General features: G+C 41.0%; 1 protein-coding gene across 1 annotated transcript in view; it reads left to right on the top strand.

The window, feature by feature from the left end:
* The window catches only part of STK32A (serine/threonine kinase 32A), a 128,999-nt gene that overhangs the window by 5,053 nt on the left and 105,220 nt on the right, over positions 1 to 18,726 (top strand). Inside the window, exon 2 of the mRNA XM_054978216.1 lies at positions 4,367 to 4,506. Within this exon, the coding sequence (XP_054834191.1) occupies positions 4,455 to 4,506 (52 nt within the window). The 5' untranslated portion in view covers positions 4,367 to 4,454. The remainder of the gene's footprint in view (positions 1 to 4,366; positions 4,507 to 18,726) is intronic.

The raw sequence follows: 18,726 nt of genomic DNA, 5'->3' as shown, positions 1-18,726 counted from the left end.
ACCCAGTGATCCTGCACATTTTTATGTAGGGTTGCAAACTCCGTGTTGGAAAATTCCTGTAGGTTGTGGAGGCGAAGCTTGGGGAGGGTGGAACTTGGGGAGAGGAGAGACTTCAGCGGGGTATAATGCCATAGATTCCACTGCCTGTAGGTGCCATTTTCTCCAAGGAAACTGATCTCTGTAGTCTGGAGATCAGGTGTAATTCTGGAAGATCCCAAGTACCACCTGGAGTGTGGCAACCCTAGTTTTATGCTATGTGCCTAAAGTTAAATGGAAAGATGGTTTCTAAATATAATTCTGCATGGAGTAATCTCAACCTTCTCTAAAACTCTCCATGTTTTTTAAAGATGCAATTCAATTAATAATGATAATGTTTGGACCCATAAACAATTTCTTTCATAAAGCTAGAAATATCTATTTTTTAAACATTTACAGAGTTTATTTATATGAATGAATGTGCACAGAATCATATCATTAAATGGTCATTCCCTAACCATTTTTATTCAGGAAATCTCTGGGAGATATTTGTATGGCCTCTAAAATTACTTTAGCAATATAGAATCATTTGCTTTCTCTAAATAATTTGTGGCACTTTTTAACAGGAGAAAAGATGGGAAAGAGTCTCTAATCAGCCATGAAGCCTTTAATATGTTCTTCAAAGAAGAATCAGTTATCCTTTTTTTTCCCAAACAAGGAGGGGTACAAAAGAAGAAGGGGGAATAACAGGGTCAGAGGAACATTAAGATTTTGCACTACAAGAGTTGTTATAATAAAATACAGAGTACACAAAACATACCTTAGTCAGAGTTCATCGATATTATATCTCCTATGTGTCTTCTCAAACTAAATACAATCTTTTTCCTACACAATATTCAATTTTAGATCAACTAAAGGTCAAAACAAGTGGTCTCCCTATACATTCTAACTGCTGTATCTTAGTATGGTCTAATGCTTCTATACAGATCGTTTCTAACTTAACTATTTTGCCAAAGTTTCCATATCATGCATTCTACCTCATCACTGATATTTAACGGATTTCATCTTATCAGAACCTAACCTTATATCCAATGTATAACAATATATCAGTATACCATCCTATTCTGGTTTCTAACACTAAGACATTTTATGCATTTAATCCTTTGTAAGCAAAATAATTTCCCCATTTCTCTTTGAATTCTCTCATTGGTCTTCTGTTTAAATAGCTTGTTAGTTTTGCCATCGCTGCGTATTCTGCCATCTTATCTTTCCCGATTTCTTTAGTTGGGCATTCACCTTCCATCTGGTTGCAAATACCACCCTTGCTGCCGTCAATAGATATCTAAATAGTTTGTGTAATTTTCTGTCTACATTTTCTGGTAGTATTCCCAACAGCATAGTTTGTGGATTCATGGCAAAATCAAATTTTAAAATCTTTTGCATCTCAGCATGTATTTCTTTCCAAAAGTTTTTGCTTTTGTGGCAAGTCTGCCACATGTGATAGAAGGAACCATCCGCTTCATTAAATTTCCAACATAACCCCACATATTTCTTGTCCATTTTCTCAATGTCTTTTGGTGTAATGTACCTTCTAAAAAACAACTTGTACCAATTCTCTCTTAATGTTTGACTTGCCCTTTGTTCAGAGATTCTCCCACTGTTGAAATGTTGTTTCTTCTCTGAAATTTTGCATCCACTTTATCATACACACTTTAACTTGTTCAAAGAAGAATCAGTTATCCTGTAGCACCTAGTGCAGACATAATGCCATAGAGCTTTAGAGCTTTTAATGATGGTTAAGGGATTGGAGTCGGGCTCACATGTTTCTTCTACCTCCCTCCTTCACTCTTTGATGGAATTTTACTCTTGTCAATTTTAACCATAGTTTTGCATGGTATCTGCATCAATCGTATGCAGAGTTAATGCTAACAGGTTTACTGTTAGACTTGCAAAGTTATTTCAATACCTATTTTCAAGCCATAGTTACAAGAGAGATCTTGGTTAGTGTTAACTGCCATTTGCAGAAAATACACACAGAAATCACTGGTTCAGCTTGTTAAAGCAGCTTCTGAAAAGCTGAACAAAATTTGCGAAATGAGGCTGTAACCACTCCCCCTTGCTGAAAAGTTTGTGTGCTTCGTTTCTGTTCTTACAACCCAGAGGCCGCACAGGCAGATCAGGCAGTGGAGAGGGCCTAGCCAACTGGCAGCACCTTGTTTTCCTTAACGACAAGTCTGTTTATACTCCTGCAACAAGTTGGCTCCAAAGGGCAGAGACTGAGCCCTTAGCATTTATTGTCAGGAAGGGGATGTGCGTGGTGCACGTTAGTGCATATTTTCTTCAGCATCCCTGGCCATTGGCACTGAATGGTTCATAGGGATCAAAGGTTTGTTTTGTGTGGTTTTGGTGCAGTTGTGTGTAAAAACAGCTGCCCCAGAGCCTCATTTCCCCACCCCTGAAAAGATTAGTGTGCATTTGTGCATGTGTGGCTAACTCCAGCCTTGGGCACACGCAATGGACTGAAACTCATGAAAACAAAAAACCCCAAACGGATCAGTTTCGAACTGGCACTGCCCCAGCTGGAACAAACAAACAATGGAACTGAATGATTCCGGAGCCCCCCAGAACCAAAACAAATTTTCTAGATGCTCACCCCTACTGATTTCTGAATGTAGCCTTTAACGGTTACACTTACATCACAAACAAGCAGAAGTTAGGCCTGCATATGCACTGAGTTTGTTGCCCTGATTGTGTATACACTTCCTACTGCCTGTACACATGTATGTACCAGGAGGAGTGATGTACACACATGAGTTGGCAACAAGCTGGGATTGTGCACACTCTGGCTTAATGTAAATTTATTAGGATGTCTCTAAGTTATGGTTAAAGATTAAAATGGAAGGAGGGGGATTGGAGAGGAGAAGGGGAAAGGAAATGAAGGGGAGCACCTGTGGTCTGTTCCTGATTCCGTAAACAATATTTAGAAGTGGGCACCAGGTCCCACTGACATTAGGGCCCCTTTAAAATGCGTACACTTGAGTCATAATAGCAGTACTTGGGGGGGGGGATTACAAGCATATACCAACCCTTTTTATAAATTGGTTCTGTTTCAAGATGCTACTATATCAAGTTGTAATTGAAAATTATAATTGAATTGCTACTAGGAGACACATCACAACATGCTACAGACCTGTTTATTTTCAGTTGCTAGCTTAATACCTTTCTAGAGGAAGTTGTGCCTGCCGGAAGGAGGGAGGAACCAAACTGTGCAGTGAGACCCTAACACTGGAAAAGGTCCATAGACTTAAATTGCTGTTATGTGGCAGGATGTTCCATATTTTACCTGCTCGCACAGTTCAGGCCTACAGCATGCTACAAGTTGAGAGCACAAACAAACTGGGGACACAGCATAAGGGGTACTTAAGTTTGACTGCTGTTTGCCCTTACTAGGAAAATAAAAGTTGTTATAATGTATTGCTTGTGGTGCATTTGGGGAGGGGGCATGGGTCCAGTATGCTTCCAGATTCTACTGTGCGCACTGTCTCCATGTCCAATGTGTGCCTGAGTCCTTTGAGCACATTGAGGCATTATTTGGGCAAAAACCTTTTCTTCCCATTCCAATCAAGGTAGGAGGCCCAAGAGTAGTATGAAGCTCCCTACAAAGTAGTGGCAGCTGGGCAGGGACCCCCCCCCCACACACACACCATCCACATTGCTGGACAAACAGTTGCTTTCATCCATCCAAATTATATGGGCAGAAAGAACTTTCTGTTCCACTCTTGAGTGAACACTGCATCATTTACGTTGCATATGCAAGGTCAAGACCATATTAATTATATTTATACGTAAGTGCTTGAAATTCCATTATTGCTTCCAATTGCAGTAACAGACAATCCTGCAGCCAGCAGAGACTGCAGAAGAGACAATGAATCAAGCCATCATAGTGAGAATATTTAGTCTGATCATGCATTCCTTTTGCATAGCTATCTCATCGTCAGTCAGTGTATTTATTACAGTCAGAGACCAAAAGTAATAACATACAACCTACAATCGAGGTAAGTCATATTATTTACAGAGCTGTCCAATAAAATTCCAGAGTTCGGATTCTTAAATATTTAACCTTAAGACCTGAGTTCCCTAAAGCCAAATTGTTAAATACTTAAATACTTAAATGATCTTATTGATATAATGTAATAAAAGTCAACTGGTCTACTTCTAGGGGTTTAAAAAAAACTGTTGAGCTTGCTCTTGTGTATCCCTTAAGGATCCCTCCAACTTGCCATTCTATGTTAGTAATCCTCTTGTCAAGGTGTGACAAGTGTGTCATCTTCATAGAATGTAGTTTCTTACTTGGGACCACAGCCTTGATCTTGGTTTTTCCCCCCTTCAGGGTCTACAGTCACAGGATAACGCTGTCCTTAGCACTTTGTATTACAGAATGATGTAAGTGCAGAAGAAGGTTTCCAGCCAACACAAATATGGGCGCAAATACTTCCAGCAAGTCACCAGCATTTGATGAGAATGAAGAAGGTAAGAACATTTGAATGCTGTTGTCTTTAGAAAAGGTTGCTTCATTCGAGGACGAAAAGGGTTGCTAGGGTAATTCCTGGAGATTTGAGGGTGGAGCCTAGGAAGGGCTGGGTTTGAAGAGGAGAGGAATCTCAGTAGGGTTTAATGCCCATGGATTCCAAACTCCAAAGCAGCCATTTCTCCATGGGAACTGATCTCTTTTGTCTAGAGATTAGGGACATATTACAAAGGCTTAGAACTCTTAACTCAAGATTTGAGTCCAGTAGCACTTAAGTCCAAAAGTATAAGCTTTTGAGGGTCAAGCTCCCTTCATCCAATACAAGTAGGAGCCCTTATATCTCAGCCAGAGGGGTGTTGCAAAGAAGGGAATCAGGATGCAAAGGTACAATGAAACATTTAATCGGCTTGATTAGAGCAAGGGAGGAAATGCAGAAAACTAGCCTCTGTAATGAGATAATCCAAATCAAACACTTCGTTCAGACATCTCTCCCACTCAGCCCAGTGAGTTTCCTGGTTTTTTTTGTTCCTGAGAGTCAGCAGACACGGGAACAGCGTAGGTCATCTGGAGATTTGGGCTGGATTATTACCAATGTGTGGATAACACTCAGATCTGTCTCACGCTTCCAGCTGATCCCAGGGAGGCTGTAGAAACCCTGAACTGGTGCCTGGGGGGCAGTTTTGGAGTGGATACAGGCTAATAAACTGAAGCGTAATCCTGACAAGGCAGAAGTGCTACTGGTGAGCAAAAGATCTGACCCATGATTTCAGGTGCCACCCATTTTGGATGGGATTGCACTCCCCTTGAAGGATCAGGTCTGTAGTATGGGGGGGGGGTGCTGTTGGACCCAGGCCCACTGCTGGATAAGCAGGTGGCAGCTGTGGCCAGGAACCAGGAGCACCTTTTACCAGGTTTGACTGGTTAGCCAGTTGTGGCCTTTCCTGGGCAAAAAAGATCTGGCAACTGTGGTGCATGCCTTGGTTACATCTAGATTAGTTTACTGCAATGCACCCTAGGTGGGCTGTCTTTGAAAAGTGTTCAGAAACTTCAATTTGTGCAGAATGCAGCAGCCAGGATTTTGACTGGAGTGGGTCATAGGGACCACCTCTTTCGAATCCATTTTCAGGCACCGTTCAAGGTGCTGATGTTGATCCTTAAAGCCCTGTATGCTTCGGGACCAACATACCTGAAGGACCATCTACTCTGTTATGAGCGTACCTGGCCGCAGTGGTCATCTTTGGAGGCCCTGCTTCTGGTGTTGCTGCTTTCTGAGAATAGTCAAGTGGCAACCCAGGAGAGGGCCTTCTCGGTCATGGCACCAAAACTCTGGAACTCTCTCCAGGGAGATTCGTTTGTTTCCTTCTGTTCCTGTCTTCCCAGGTAAAGACTTTTTAGTTTAGTTTTGCATTCCCTCAGTGATCCTTCCTGTCCAATGTTTTAATTGTTGTTGTTATGCTTTTGTATGTATTTTAGCTCTGGTTTTAATTCTTTTAAATACGTATTTTTGTTTGTTTTAATGGTTTTTAAGATGTGATTTTATTATGTATATTTTGATTTGTTATCTGCCTTGGTGTCTTTTATGAGGGTAGAAATACAGGGTATAAATTCTGTAAAATAAAAAAAAATCAATGGGGGCAAAATTGGGGTCAGCAGTGGGAAGGGCACCTCTTTAAAAAAATGTAAGTGCCTTTAAGTTTTCAGTGTAGTTGGATATATAGGGTACTGTTTCATCTTTTACACAGATATTGTAGAGATTATTTTACACAGGTATTGTAGAGATTATTTTAGCCCAAGAAGGAAGCAACCGATAAAATCCTGTCCAGCAGCATAGTACTAAGACTTGTTGTGCCTGGAGTGGACATCGTCTACCAACCATAGTATAGTTTACATACAAGGGCTATTCTTGAAGTGCTCATAAACCATAAGCCATATCAAATGACAGTGTTGTTAATAACTTTAGATAAGTATTTCATTAACTTAACCAAAAAGTATGTCTATTATTATGTTGTGTTTGTATCCTGTTCTTATTCTGAAGAGCTAGGAGCAGCATTTAGCCTCACAGCGGTCCCAGATTTAGTTTGGCTGAGAGACCCTGGGTGACCCTGGGCAACTTCACCCTAGGATAGGGATTTGAACCCAAGTTTGGCAGTTAAATCCGGCTTGTCTTCTCTAGTCCTTTAAATGTGTGAAAACTCTTGATAAACAAGAATAATGAATTGTTGAAATATCCCAAGAATGGACATTTTTAAAAATTCAGTGTGCTTTGGGTAGTATTCATTTTCAGGTACGTTTTCTGAGAGCTGAGTAGACGGTTCCTTCTAAGACCGAGCCAAGAGATAACAGACAACATGGTTATGTTCTCATCATATCTGATGGGCTCTGTCCAGGATGAAGTTTTTAAAGTAATGTCTGTAATGACAGTGTACATACACTCCTACAGTAGTTGCTTCTCTTTCCTAGGGCTTTTACTGCTTTTTCCAGGTATTCATAATGTGCCTAACAGCACCTGTCCAGCCAAGTGCACCGCTGGCTGACCTAAAATTGTCCATCGAAGCGACGCATTTGTATAATGTTCATTATTGATTATATTTATCTCTGTTTGCAGAATTTTTCTTCAGCTTTTTTGTGTGCCAAATGTATGAGGTCCTGAGCGATTGCTGTACCTTTGCAGAGAGGCTTTTAAAGCCACTCTGTTGAGTGATGTTCTTTTTCAGTATAAATTCTGGCTCTGTTGGGCCCCTCCTTCTGCCAACAGTGAGACCGCTTAGGAGCGAGCCACTATTCACAACAAAGTCACAGCTGACACTGCAGTTTTTTGTCCTCCATCTAATTTAACCAGAGTGGATAATAACTGCTTAGGGGAGCACAACACGTCATAGGCAAACTGTGCTGGCTTAGAAGTCTAAGCACCTCCTTCATTGCAGCTCATGCAGTGAGGTGAAGCTGAAAGGTCACCGGTCCGTAATGCTCTGCACACAGTTTGACTCAGCATATATAGTATTCACATGTGCTTTGGTAGTTGCATGTTCTGCAGAGGCCCCTGTAGCAGCTTCCTGTTTATCTCATTCTCCCTTTTGTTGCCTTTACTGCCAGCTGGGCAAGAAAGTTACCTTCTTACCCCATGACAGATCATGAGGACATGTTTCTGTGGAGTCCTACAGTGCATCTGATTTAGGGGCTAAACTGTTAGTCCCCACAGTTTAGCCCCAGAACCAGTTTTTGCATAATGGCTCAGTCCTGGAACATAACAACTGTGAATGTCCCTGAGCATGCACAGAGAAGTTTTGCCTCACAGTAATGAGAGTCAGCATACATACAGCTAGGATTAAGAGAAAGGGATTCTAGCAGGCCTGGACTCTGAAATCTCTCCTTGTTGTTAGAAGCCACTAATGGGGTCATTTCATGGCTGTGATCACTGTGATCATCTTGTGATCACTGAAGGTGAAATTGTAATTGCCCTGTGATCTTTGATCCTCATACGGTTTTTTCCTAACAGGAAACTGTTTCACATGTGACAGATTTCTTCTGTTGACATTAGGGTTGTTAACTGCCGGGTGAGAGCTGGAGATCTCCTGGAATTACAACTGATCTCCAGGCCATAGAAATCAGTTCCCCTAGAGAAAATGACTGCTTTGGAGGGTGGACCCTATGGTATTATAACCCACTGTGGTCCCTCCCCTCCTGATACCCCACCCTCTCCACTCTCCCAACGCCTAAATCTCCAGGAATTTCCCAACCTGGAGCTGGCAACCTTAGCTGACATCTCTTCTGTGTAGAAAACTGTGTACCTTGTAAACTGTGATATGTAGTAAATACTGTGTGTGTATTCTGCTGCATACGTTCTGGGTGGATAGACCTGAGAGAGCAAAATATAGTGATGCAGAGCATCAATGCAAGTCATTTTTTAAAAACTTTTTATTAACTTTAAAAACAACATACAATGCATAAACAAGAAAACAAATTACACAATGTTAAAGTCAACTATAATACAAGAAAAAACAGATAGCTTATAATATACTACCAGTTTTCAAGCATCAATGCAAGTCTGATTAAATTTATTGCAAATAGTGTTGCCAACCTCCACATGTGGCCTGGAAATCTGGAATATTCACAACTGATCTCCAGACTATAGAGATCTGTTCCCCTGGTGGAAAATGGCAGCTTTGAAGGGAGGACTGCATGGCATTATACCTCCACCCACCCCAGGGCTTCACCCTCAGATCTCCAGGAATTTCCCACCTGGAGTTGACAACCCTAGTTATCCCCATCCAGGTGACAAAAAGGATCTGTACCTTTGCAGAGAGGCTTTTAAAGCCACTCTGTTGAGCGTTTGATCTGTGCGTTTTCTTTGGGGGCCTGCAGTTCATTTAATGTTGTTCCTTCCAAAAGTACAATAGTTTGTCTCCGTAATATATTATTTTATCCTGAACTATCCTTTTATGATGTTATAATAATCATTACTGCTTATTGAACTCCATTTTCCATGCATCTAGGACCAAACTCAATTCTGGAACACTCTGATCCTCACTGCACTTTGGAAGAATGAACCCTGGTTTTCTCAGTCAGGCAGTTGCTGGCACAAATTTTTTAGGTTGATTGTTACCTAGGAAATTTATGGTGATGCCCTCTAAGTGGCATAATTTCCATTACTGCATGGCATGCTGCTGGACCCCATGCTAAATGCTGAGCAAGCTTCCGGACAGCAGTAACCTCCACCTTTGGCTCAACTGCCTGTTGGCCTTGATCCAAAATGACTATTGCTATTGTTTGGTATTTTCGGGTCATGGTGGTGTGAGTGTACATTAAATTAATTGAAAAATATGATGTGAAAATGCCACCCTGAAACTTTCCCGGAGACTACAAATTATAGCCTTGCATGTGCAAGCACTTTGTATTGACATCTGTCATAAATAATCCCTGGTGCTGCCTCAGCAGTATTAGTAGCTGGTTGTAATTTTCCTCCTTAAAATGCGATATTTGTAAGGGAAGCCATGTAATCCTTAATATTACTCTTTTGGCATATATTTGATCATAGATTGAATGGGATTTGTTGGAATAAACTTTGGAGATCTGTGATTTTGAGAAGAGCACTCATCCTGGGATATCATTGATAAAATATCAGCTGAAGACTTTTGTGGTTTAGAACTTTAGAATCTTGGTTCTTTTGTCCTGTTGTCACCTTTGCTCAAAGAGTGAGCAAGTTTTTGAAACGACATTTAAAATAAAACAGTCCTGCAAAGCCTGTTTCCTGGAACCAAAAGTAAAATGAGTGAACACCATGAGCTATGCTGCTGCAATCCCTCAACCAAACTGCCTTCAGTTATCTGAAAAGAGAAATATTATCTACTTCTAGCCATTTAATAACAACAACAACAACAACATTCAATTTATATACTGCCCTTCAAGACAACTTAATGCCCGCTCAGAGCGGTTTACAAAATATGTCATTATTATCCCCACAACAAAACACCCTGTGAGGTGGGTGGGGCTGAGAGAGCTCCAGAGAACTGACTCGCCCAAGGTCACCCAGCTGGCTTCAAGTGGAGGAGCAGGGAATCAAACCTGGCTCTCCAGATTAGAGTCCTGCGCTCTTAACTACTACACCAAACTTTGTTATACCATTATGTGTATAAGATTCTCTGAATTGGGTGAACCAGTGGCTCAATGGTAGTTTATCTCCTCTGCATGCAGAAGGCCCCCAAGTTCAATCCCTGGACTCTCTAGTTGAAAGGACTAGGTAGTAGGTGATGTAGAAAATCTCTGTCTGAGACCCTGGAGACCCACTGCCAGTTTTTGTAAACGATACTAGACCGATGGTCTGATTCAGTATAAGGCAGCTTCGTATCTTTTTTTTTTTCATTTTTGTAAAATGTCACTAGGTTTTTCCATTGCAGAGATATGCATTTCTCTTGCTATCTCTGCAAGGGAAAGGGTTAGAGACTTCTTCAAAAGTGAGAATGCAGAAAACTTGATTCACATGTTGATATAATATTATATTGATATTTTCTAGTGGTGGTGATATTTTAAAGAATAACAAGCCCTCTGGAAGCTGGAGGAGAAAATGGCTGCTGCGAAGATAGGGAAAATGTGGCTGCCATGTGGCGAGAAAATCCTAATTTTACTGTTCACACAGTGGCCATCCAGGTTTTATTGTGACCTTTCCTAAAACTTCAGAGCAAAACAGGTTTGAGAAAGATCACAGAAAAGCCAAGGAAACCTTGGGAGGTGCACAAATGCACCATGATGCTGCGGAGAACCAGGAAAAAAAGCTTGTTTCCAGTGATGTTGAACCCTGGGTACGTAACCAATGTAGTATAGTCTTGCAGAAGTGCTTAAGATAACAATATTCTAATATAATTCATTAAAAAAGTGCAAGAGAAATTATAAAAACCATATACAATTACTGTTCTGTCAAAGCACTGCTGCAGATTTAGATGCTCACTGAAGTATGAACAGATTGAAGTAATAGCATAACTAATACCTGATGAAATATTTGTGCAAAAAGGGTATTTCCTTGGAAACCCAAATGAGCATGTATATATGCCATGTTCATTGTATATATGCAGATTTGTATATGCTAATACTGATGTTTTGTCATAATACAGAGGTCACTCTCACCCTATCCCGTGTATTTGTGACAGAAAATAAGATGCTTGGGCAACCCACTCCTGCATTTTCTGGTTTGAGACTCCTGGCACCTTTTACAGAGTGGCAATCCCTGGATAAAATATCTGTTGATATGTTTGCCGATCTTGTACAAGATTTGGGCATTTAGCATGAATCCACCTTTCTACTGCTCCCTGAACCAGAGCTTTTAAAAAACCCTAGAAAATTTCATGCTCTCAGCATCAGAGGGAAATATTACCAAAATTAAAATGTTAAATATTAGGACAGGTGGCATTTGAAGAAGAATCTGTTATGCGGTAGTGCCATGATAAAGTGAGGGAAATCCATAATGTTTGATAAGACAGTGATCATCTGGATAGAAGGGATATTCTTTTAAAATAATTTATATGTAAGCAGCTACTTCGTGCTTCTTTTAATATGTTACTCGTATGGCAATGACATTCAAGATTAATCTTCTACCTAAGCACCATTAATCTTCCAAGAGAGATCTTTTTCCATGAAAAGGGCTAGCTCTTTATCTGACATGTGGCTGGTTTTAGTGTACTTCAAGGAATCATAAAACAAAGCCCGGTTAGCAACCTTTCTTATAAAAAGAGTTTTTATGAATCCTGTGAGCATTTGTTTCTTTATCAGTAGAAAAGACAGCTTGATCATAGATGTTTACTCTGGCAGATGTATAGAACAACTATATATTGAGTAGTTCCATGGACCATAGGTCCCTCAGCACCAATTCTCTTGGTTTCTTCCCTGCTGTCCATCGTACAATTTCTGTGCCTGAATTGTTCATCAAGCAATTCTTGCACAGCAGTTTGTTCCTAAAGTTTGTCCTTGTCTCATCTTCGTATCCTATGTGACCTTTCTTGCTTTCCTGTTCTTGTTGTGATCCCTTCCGCTAACCTGTAGCATAGCGGTTAAATGGATGGGTTGCGATCAGCATTCTGGTGGCTCAAATCCCACTACTGCCATGAGCTGAGTAGGTGGCCTTGGGTAAGCCGCCACTCTCAGCTGCTGTTCCCCAGCTGTGTTGTGAGGATAATAATAATACTGACTTAGATAACTGATCTGAGTGGGGCACTAACTTGTCTAGAAGAGCAGTATGTAAGAGCAGTTGTTGTTGTTATTCTGAGTTTAGCTCTGATTTTTATTTGTCACTGTCTTGACAGATCACCCTATAGGCTTGCATGTTAGCCTGCTCATTGGAGCATGAAATTCACCACTTACCTTTGTTCTCTTTTTGCATTATGGAGTGTATAAGTGTATAAGGGGTTTGTAAAATTGTCTGATGTGATTAACATGAAGCATTGCCTAATGTGATTCCATCTTGTGTCCAAATATTCCTGGGCAATCTTAAGATGCCCAGGGACATTCATCCTTCCCCCCTCCATTTAATTCTTTATAGACAGCTGAGCATTGTCTTATGAGAAGCTGTAGGATTAGGCTCTGATCCAGATGTTTGACATCTTTCAAGTGAGAGACACTGTTTCATGGATGATAATATGCCGCATGCACTACAGCTTAGCACACACTATATTACGTATTAGCCCTCATGCTCTCCCTCTTATTTCTTATGGATTATGATGTATTGAGCAGCATAGCACTGAGAGAGGTAGGCAGGAGCATGTATGCTGTAAGCCTTTGACCTCCAGTCCAGAAATGACACAAACTTCTGCCAGTGCCACAAAAACCATGGTTTACAATATGTGTTAGTATTTCATGTGCCTGTGAGACCTACCAGGTACACCTCAAGTACAGAAATCCCCCAAAAGGGCTACATATATATTTCTTAACTTTGGTTTCTCCTAAGGCTTGGAGTGCATGCATAGCAATTAATGCCGGGTTTCCAGTAAAGTTCCAGCAGCCATTAGCACTCACCTCCATATGTGAACAGGGAAACAGTCCATTATGTGGAAAAAGTCCGTTTGGAGGTGTGGCAGTCATCCCCAAAGTCTGATTCTGAACCAATCCTGCTGTGAGGTAAAGGAGCCATGTAGAACCTGAGCGTAAGCTGTAATTAAAAAGGTTAGGGTTGAACCTTAAATGCTGAGGAACGTGGTCCCCCCCCACCGGGGGACTGGCAACCCTAGTATACCTTTTGGGTAACATCTAGAGGTGGGCAAGGACTGAAATATGAACCAAAATTTGTAGTTCATGAACTGCTGGTTCATCAGAGCCCATTTCTGACAAACTGCCACAAACTTTAGGGTGGTTCGTTTGGATCATTTTTTGGTCTGTCACTGCAGACATCCTGGCGCTGATCAATCAGTTTCCTAGGCAATGGGAGGGAGGGCTTTATGCAGCCCTGGAAGTGGCCTTCTGCTGCCCCGGAAGTGATGTTTTCACGAATCAAACAAACCAGTTCGTGAACTGGTGAAAGTTTGTGGTTTGTGAAATGCGATGAACCACGAACCGCATGGTTCAGTATTATTCTGGTACATGCCCATCTCTAGTAATAACTGCTGGTAGCACTCTGTGAATCTGTTATACCTTTTGTCTAGATGCATCAAGGTGTTTTCTAAATACAGATTTATTTTAGATAATAATGTATAATGTATAGTTGGGGAAACAGAAACAAAGTGGAGCATTGATTTTTTCAAAACTTTCTCTGTCAGAGAAATCAGCATTTCAGCAAAAAACTTCACCCTATCCACTCATGTTTCTTCTTTGCTATTAACTTAAATACATAATATGTCAGACTCTAGCAACAAAAATAATATCCTAGTAAAAAGTTTTAAATTCAAATTTACTGTTGAGTTTGCAAGCGCCCTTTCTTTTTCAACATTTTGGCAAGGCAAATCATTATCAGTATACATTTATCACTTGTGTCAGTGCTGATGATGTCCAGGCTGCAGTATCAAGGGATTCATTATTCATGTTGTTTAGGCCGGTATGTTGAAGGCAGACTTTTACAGATGAAAACTAACAAAGGAATGAATTTCTAACCAAGCTTAGAAGCTAATGAATTCCCTTTTGTTTTCTCTGTCTGCTCAACTCTAGGAAAAATAACTGTTTTTAAATAAATGATAAGTTTTCAGGTACATGTACTACTCAGGCACTACTTGTGTCCTTTTCTTTTATAATGTGTGTTTTAAACATTTGTTTCTGTTTTGTACTGGTCATTGGCCGAATAAAAGAATTGCGGTACAACTTGTATCTATGTTAGGTGCTGGTCAGCACTCAGTCATCTGTGGGGGGTGGGGATGCCAGAGGTCAGGACCTGGACTACGGATACCTACGTTCAGATCCCCATGCAACATAAGGCATGTTCTTAGGCCAATCAGTATTTCTCAATATAACCTATTTCACAGGATTAGTGTGGCTCTTCCTTCTACCCCAACTAAGTATATGTCACCCTGGGCTTCTTGAGAAATGGGTTGGTTATAAACTTAATAAATAATATTGCTAAATTTAATCCTACCCTTCCTCCAAAGAATGTGGGATTATTTTAGTTTATCGTTACACCAATGAGAGAAAGTGCAAATGAAGGTAATTAAGTCAAATTCATGGCTGAGCATGGGTATGGTGTAGGGTTGCCAAAGGCCTCAAGGGCCAAAGAGGGGGTGCAGGAGGCCAGGGGGGCAGTGGGTTCCCTTATCATGCCAGAAAATGACATTCCCCAGCATGACGGAGGAGTCCCAGGGCACACTGAAGCCACACTCCGTAAAAATTGCCCATTTTGAGGCGATTTGGGTTCCAGCACACCCCACACGGCCTCTGTCACCAGTACGATGTGGAGCACATGCATGTACTTCTTCCCACCCCATACCTTTCCCCCCTGCCAGCCAAGTGAGTGAAGCTGGGGAGGGGCAGCAGGTAGGAGTTCCCCTATTCTGGGCAGGAGGATGGCAAGCTTAGTACACTGTCATACTGAGGACATACGGCTTAAATGCCCACTTGAAGTAGGGACCTGAAGTTTCCTGAGTGGCACTTCTCCAGTCACTTGAAGAATTATGGATCTAAATGTGGTGGTGGTATTAATTATTTTAATGTATTGAGATAGTTGTTTGCTGCTCTCTCTATAAAGTGCTTGGGATTCATTGTTTGCATCATCATGTATTAAACACAAAAGATTAATCCTTGCTAATAGCAATGCAGAAAAAAGAGGGCATAATAATAAAAGATGCAGTAAATACCGTGGCAAATTAAATGATTTCTTTCGGTGCCTAAAGCTTAACAAGTTAATTGTTAAACGAAGCACCATGAGGAGCGCTTTCCACAATCAAAGCACCACCACAGAATAAAGACCTATGTATCTTCATCATCTACTTTACCTCAGAAGGTAGGAATGTGTTGCTAAGCGGGAGGAGCATTCCTGATTCCTGAACAGCTATTGTGTCAGAGAATGCTCAAGATACATTGGCAACTCTTCTCAGAGGACCCAGGAACACAATTCTCCAGAATTTCTTTGCTGTTTTATCTATGTCTGTTAAGAAATTGTAGGCCCCGTTTCTGCAGGCCAGTGGGTCAGAGCTTCCTTGAATCTAATAGCTGTTCTATTACATGCTCCTATTCTGGATGCCTCTTCTCAGAAGAACCAAAAAGGCACAGTCTTCCATATCTTCCTGTCATTTCATCTTTGTCTGCTCAGTAGATTGCAATTACCTTTTTAATTACAGTTGCCTTTCACAATGCTCTTCCCAGAGGACATAGTCTGCCAGAGCCCTCCCATCATTCTGGCAGAAGCTACTCAGAATGATATTTTCTGGCTTCCATAATCTTTTTGACTATTTAATAGTCATTTAATTTAGGCTACTCAGAGTGCAGGCACCCCTTACGGATTCCATCACCTCCCAGAGGAGCAAGAAGTCTCCCTGAATGTATAGCAGCTGTTCAACCAGAGTCTAATTAGGGGTGTACATTTGGATACTCCTGAGCCAAAATTTTTCCTGAAGTTTTTGGTTTGAGGTTGGCTCAACCCAAATGACCTGAAACACTCCTGAAATTTCAGGAGGGCAATGTTTTGCATTGGTTTTCTGACTCTTGTAATCCTGGTCCTATTACATTGTTTATAGAATGTCTTATGTTATCTGATTACATTGTTTTATATTATATGAGCTGCTTTGAGGCTCAGTAAGAAAGGTGGGTTAAAAATAAAGTAAATAAATTCATTTTAATGAATTTCCATTTTGTAAGAGTGGGACCACAAGTGACGCCTGGCACAGGTTGGACACTAGTCAGCTTCCCTCAAGTTTTGATGGGAAATGTAGGCATCCTGGTCTCGCAGCTTGACTCTCCGACTGCTGTCCAATGGACTTTTCAACTGTCACTTGTCCAACATTCCGCCAAGCTGACTTTAGTTGAAAAGTGACTAATGTGTAAAATAAATATCTCCTTTTAGTTTCACAATAAACCTGTGAGGCGGGATAGGATGAGAGAGTCCAGGGAGCGATCTGAATATTTTTTAGAATACTGCCCTTCAAAACATAATCTCACTGTTCAACAAGAGTAACAAAAATTGGAAAGACTTAACACTATTCACTTAAAAATGCTTATTTGTTTGCCCAAAATTTATTTAAAATATTTTACCCTGCTATTCAGCTAAAAAAGCCCTCCAAAGTTTATAATTTTAAAAATAGACTGCATAACAAAATCTCAAAAACACAACCAATAAATAAACCCACAGTTTGGTGTTTGGTGTAGTGGTTAAGAGTGGCAGGACTCTAGTCTGGAGAACTGGATTTGATTCCCCACTCCCCTTGAAACCAGCTGGGTGACCTTGGGTCAGTCACAGTTCTCCCAGAGCTCTCTCAGCTCCACTCACCTCACAGGGTGATTGCCATGAGGCTAATAACAACACACTTTGTAAACAGCTCTGAGTGGGTGTTAAGTTTTCTTGAAGGGTGGTATATAAATCGAATGTTATTATTTATTTATTTTAAAAATTATATTATTGCCTTTCTCCAAAACAGCTGGGACTCAAGGTAGATGTATATATCAACCATCAACTCAGCAATACTTCCATAGTAATCATAATCAGCATTAACAAATAAAAAGCCCACTGAAACAAAAAGCCCTGCTGAAATTGCAAGTCCCTGTCTTATGTAGCCATATGCCAAGCCTCTACCATCAGGGATTATGGAAGAGGGCATTTCCAGATGACCTTAGGGTCAAACTACACCTAATGCTTGAATTATGTAATTAGAACTCTTTATGTGTTGTTTAGCCCTAAACAGAAGCCATCAGGGTGCCTGATATGGAGGGAATTAACTCTTTCTTGCATGCCTTCTTCTGCACCCATCCTGGTTGCCTTAATCATTGGTAGTGGAAGAGACTGTATTGTATTTTTGATTTAGGAAAAAGTAAAATAGAACAGAGATTACCCTCCCCCCAGCATTATGGTCTTGAGCCAGGTTGTCCTCCCCCTTCCTTAGCCTTTTCATGTCCAATAAAAGGTTTGAAGTTCCTATCACAGAACTCAAACATGTGTATTTTGGTCCTAAATGCTGTAGCATTTAGCTATCTGAAGATGTGAGCTGCAACTCACGAAAGTTCATACCCTGCTATGAATTTTGTTAGTCTTGTAGGTGCTACTGGATTCTTGCTTTGGTCCTAAATGCATTAGAGTTCTTTGTAAAATCCTTCTTTATACCATTTTCTCCCCAGATTTTGGTTCCAAATTACCTAGGTTTCTTTTTGAAGTGGAACCAAATGTATCAGGAATTCTCTGTTATTTTAGGTTTTATTTGCAAATTGTATAGTTTGCACGCATAGCTTGGTGCATATTTTTTTCTTTACTGCCTTTCCCATTTGTGTATAGGGTTGCCAGGTGTTTGGTTTTCCCCCGGACAGTCCAGTTTTGGGCCAGATTGTCTGGGGGAAACAGTTCAAAAACCACACACCTGTGTGCGTGCACTTGGGCATGCCCAGGAAGGCAAGCAGATTGGCCTGCCATGCACCCAGGGAGCAGCTGGCCCACTTGCCTTCCTAGCCTGCTGTGCACCCGGGGAGCAGCTGGTCAGCCTGCCTGCCCAGCCTCTTACTCTCCAGTGATGATGTCACGGAAGAGACATCATTATGTTGGAGCTGGTGCGCTTTGCGCTTGATGAAAAGAAAAGGTAAGTGACAGGGCCTCTGTCTGGTTTAAGGGGCAGGGGAAGCCATCTGGCAACCCTACTTGTGTATGTTTATAATGTGCATACATTTTGTTGGGAAAAAAAGGTTAAAAATAGCTTTAAATCATAGGTGCAATGGATCTTGGATCAATAGAGAGTCAGCACACGAGTTTAGCTTTTAAAAAACATTTACTTCTAAAGGGAAAAGGGTCACAGGTTGCCTACAAAACAAAAAACACCTGGAGCTACATTTCTCACTACTGTTTACAACAAAGAGCTAGGATAATGGAAGGTGGAGAATCTTCTTCTTCCTCCTTCTTCTTGACCCTGAAAGGACAGTCACCTGACCTGTTGACCAATAACAGTTTACAAACACTCTCAAGTTTCCCGGGCTTGCAGATTATTGGCTTTGAGCCAGGTTCCCTTTCCAGGTCAATCTAAACAATAGCATGGTAGGTAAACACATTAACCCCATAATGACTGAATCTCAGACCTTGCAACACACATATATTCCAACACCCCTTCTCAAGGTCTAGCATGGAAGTC

This window comes from Eublepharis macularius, chromosome 4, assembly GCF_028583425.1.
Source record: "Eublepharis macularius isolate TG4126 chromosome 4, MPM_Emac_v1.0, whole genome shotgun sequence".
Taxonomy (NCBI): Eukaryota; Metazoa; Chordata; class Lepidosauria; order Squamata; family Eublepharidae; genus Eublepharis; species Eublepharis macularius.
Note: the sequence above shows the minus strand (reverse complement) of the source record. Positions and strands in the feature narration are given on the sequence as shown.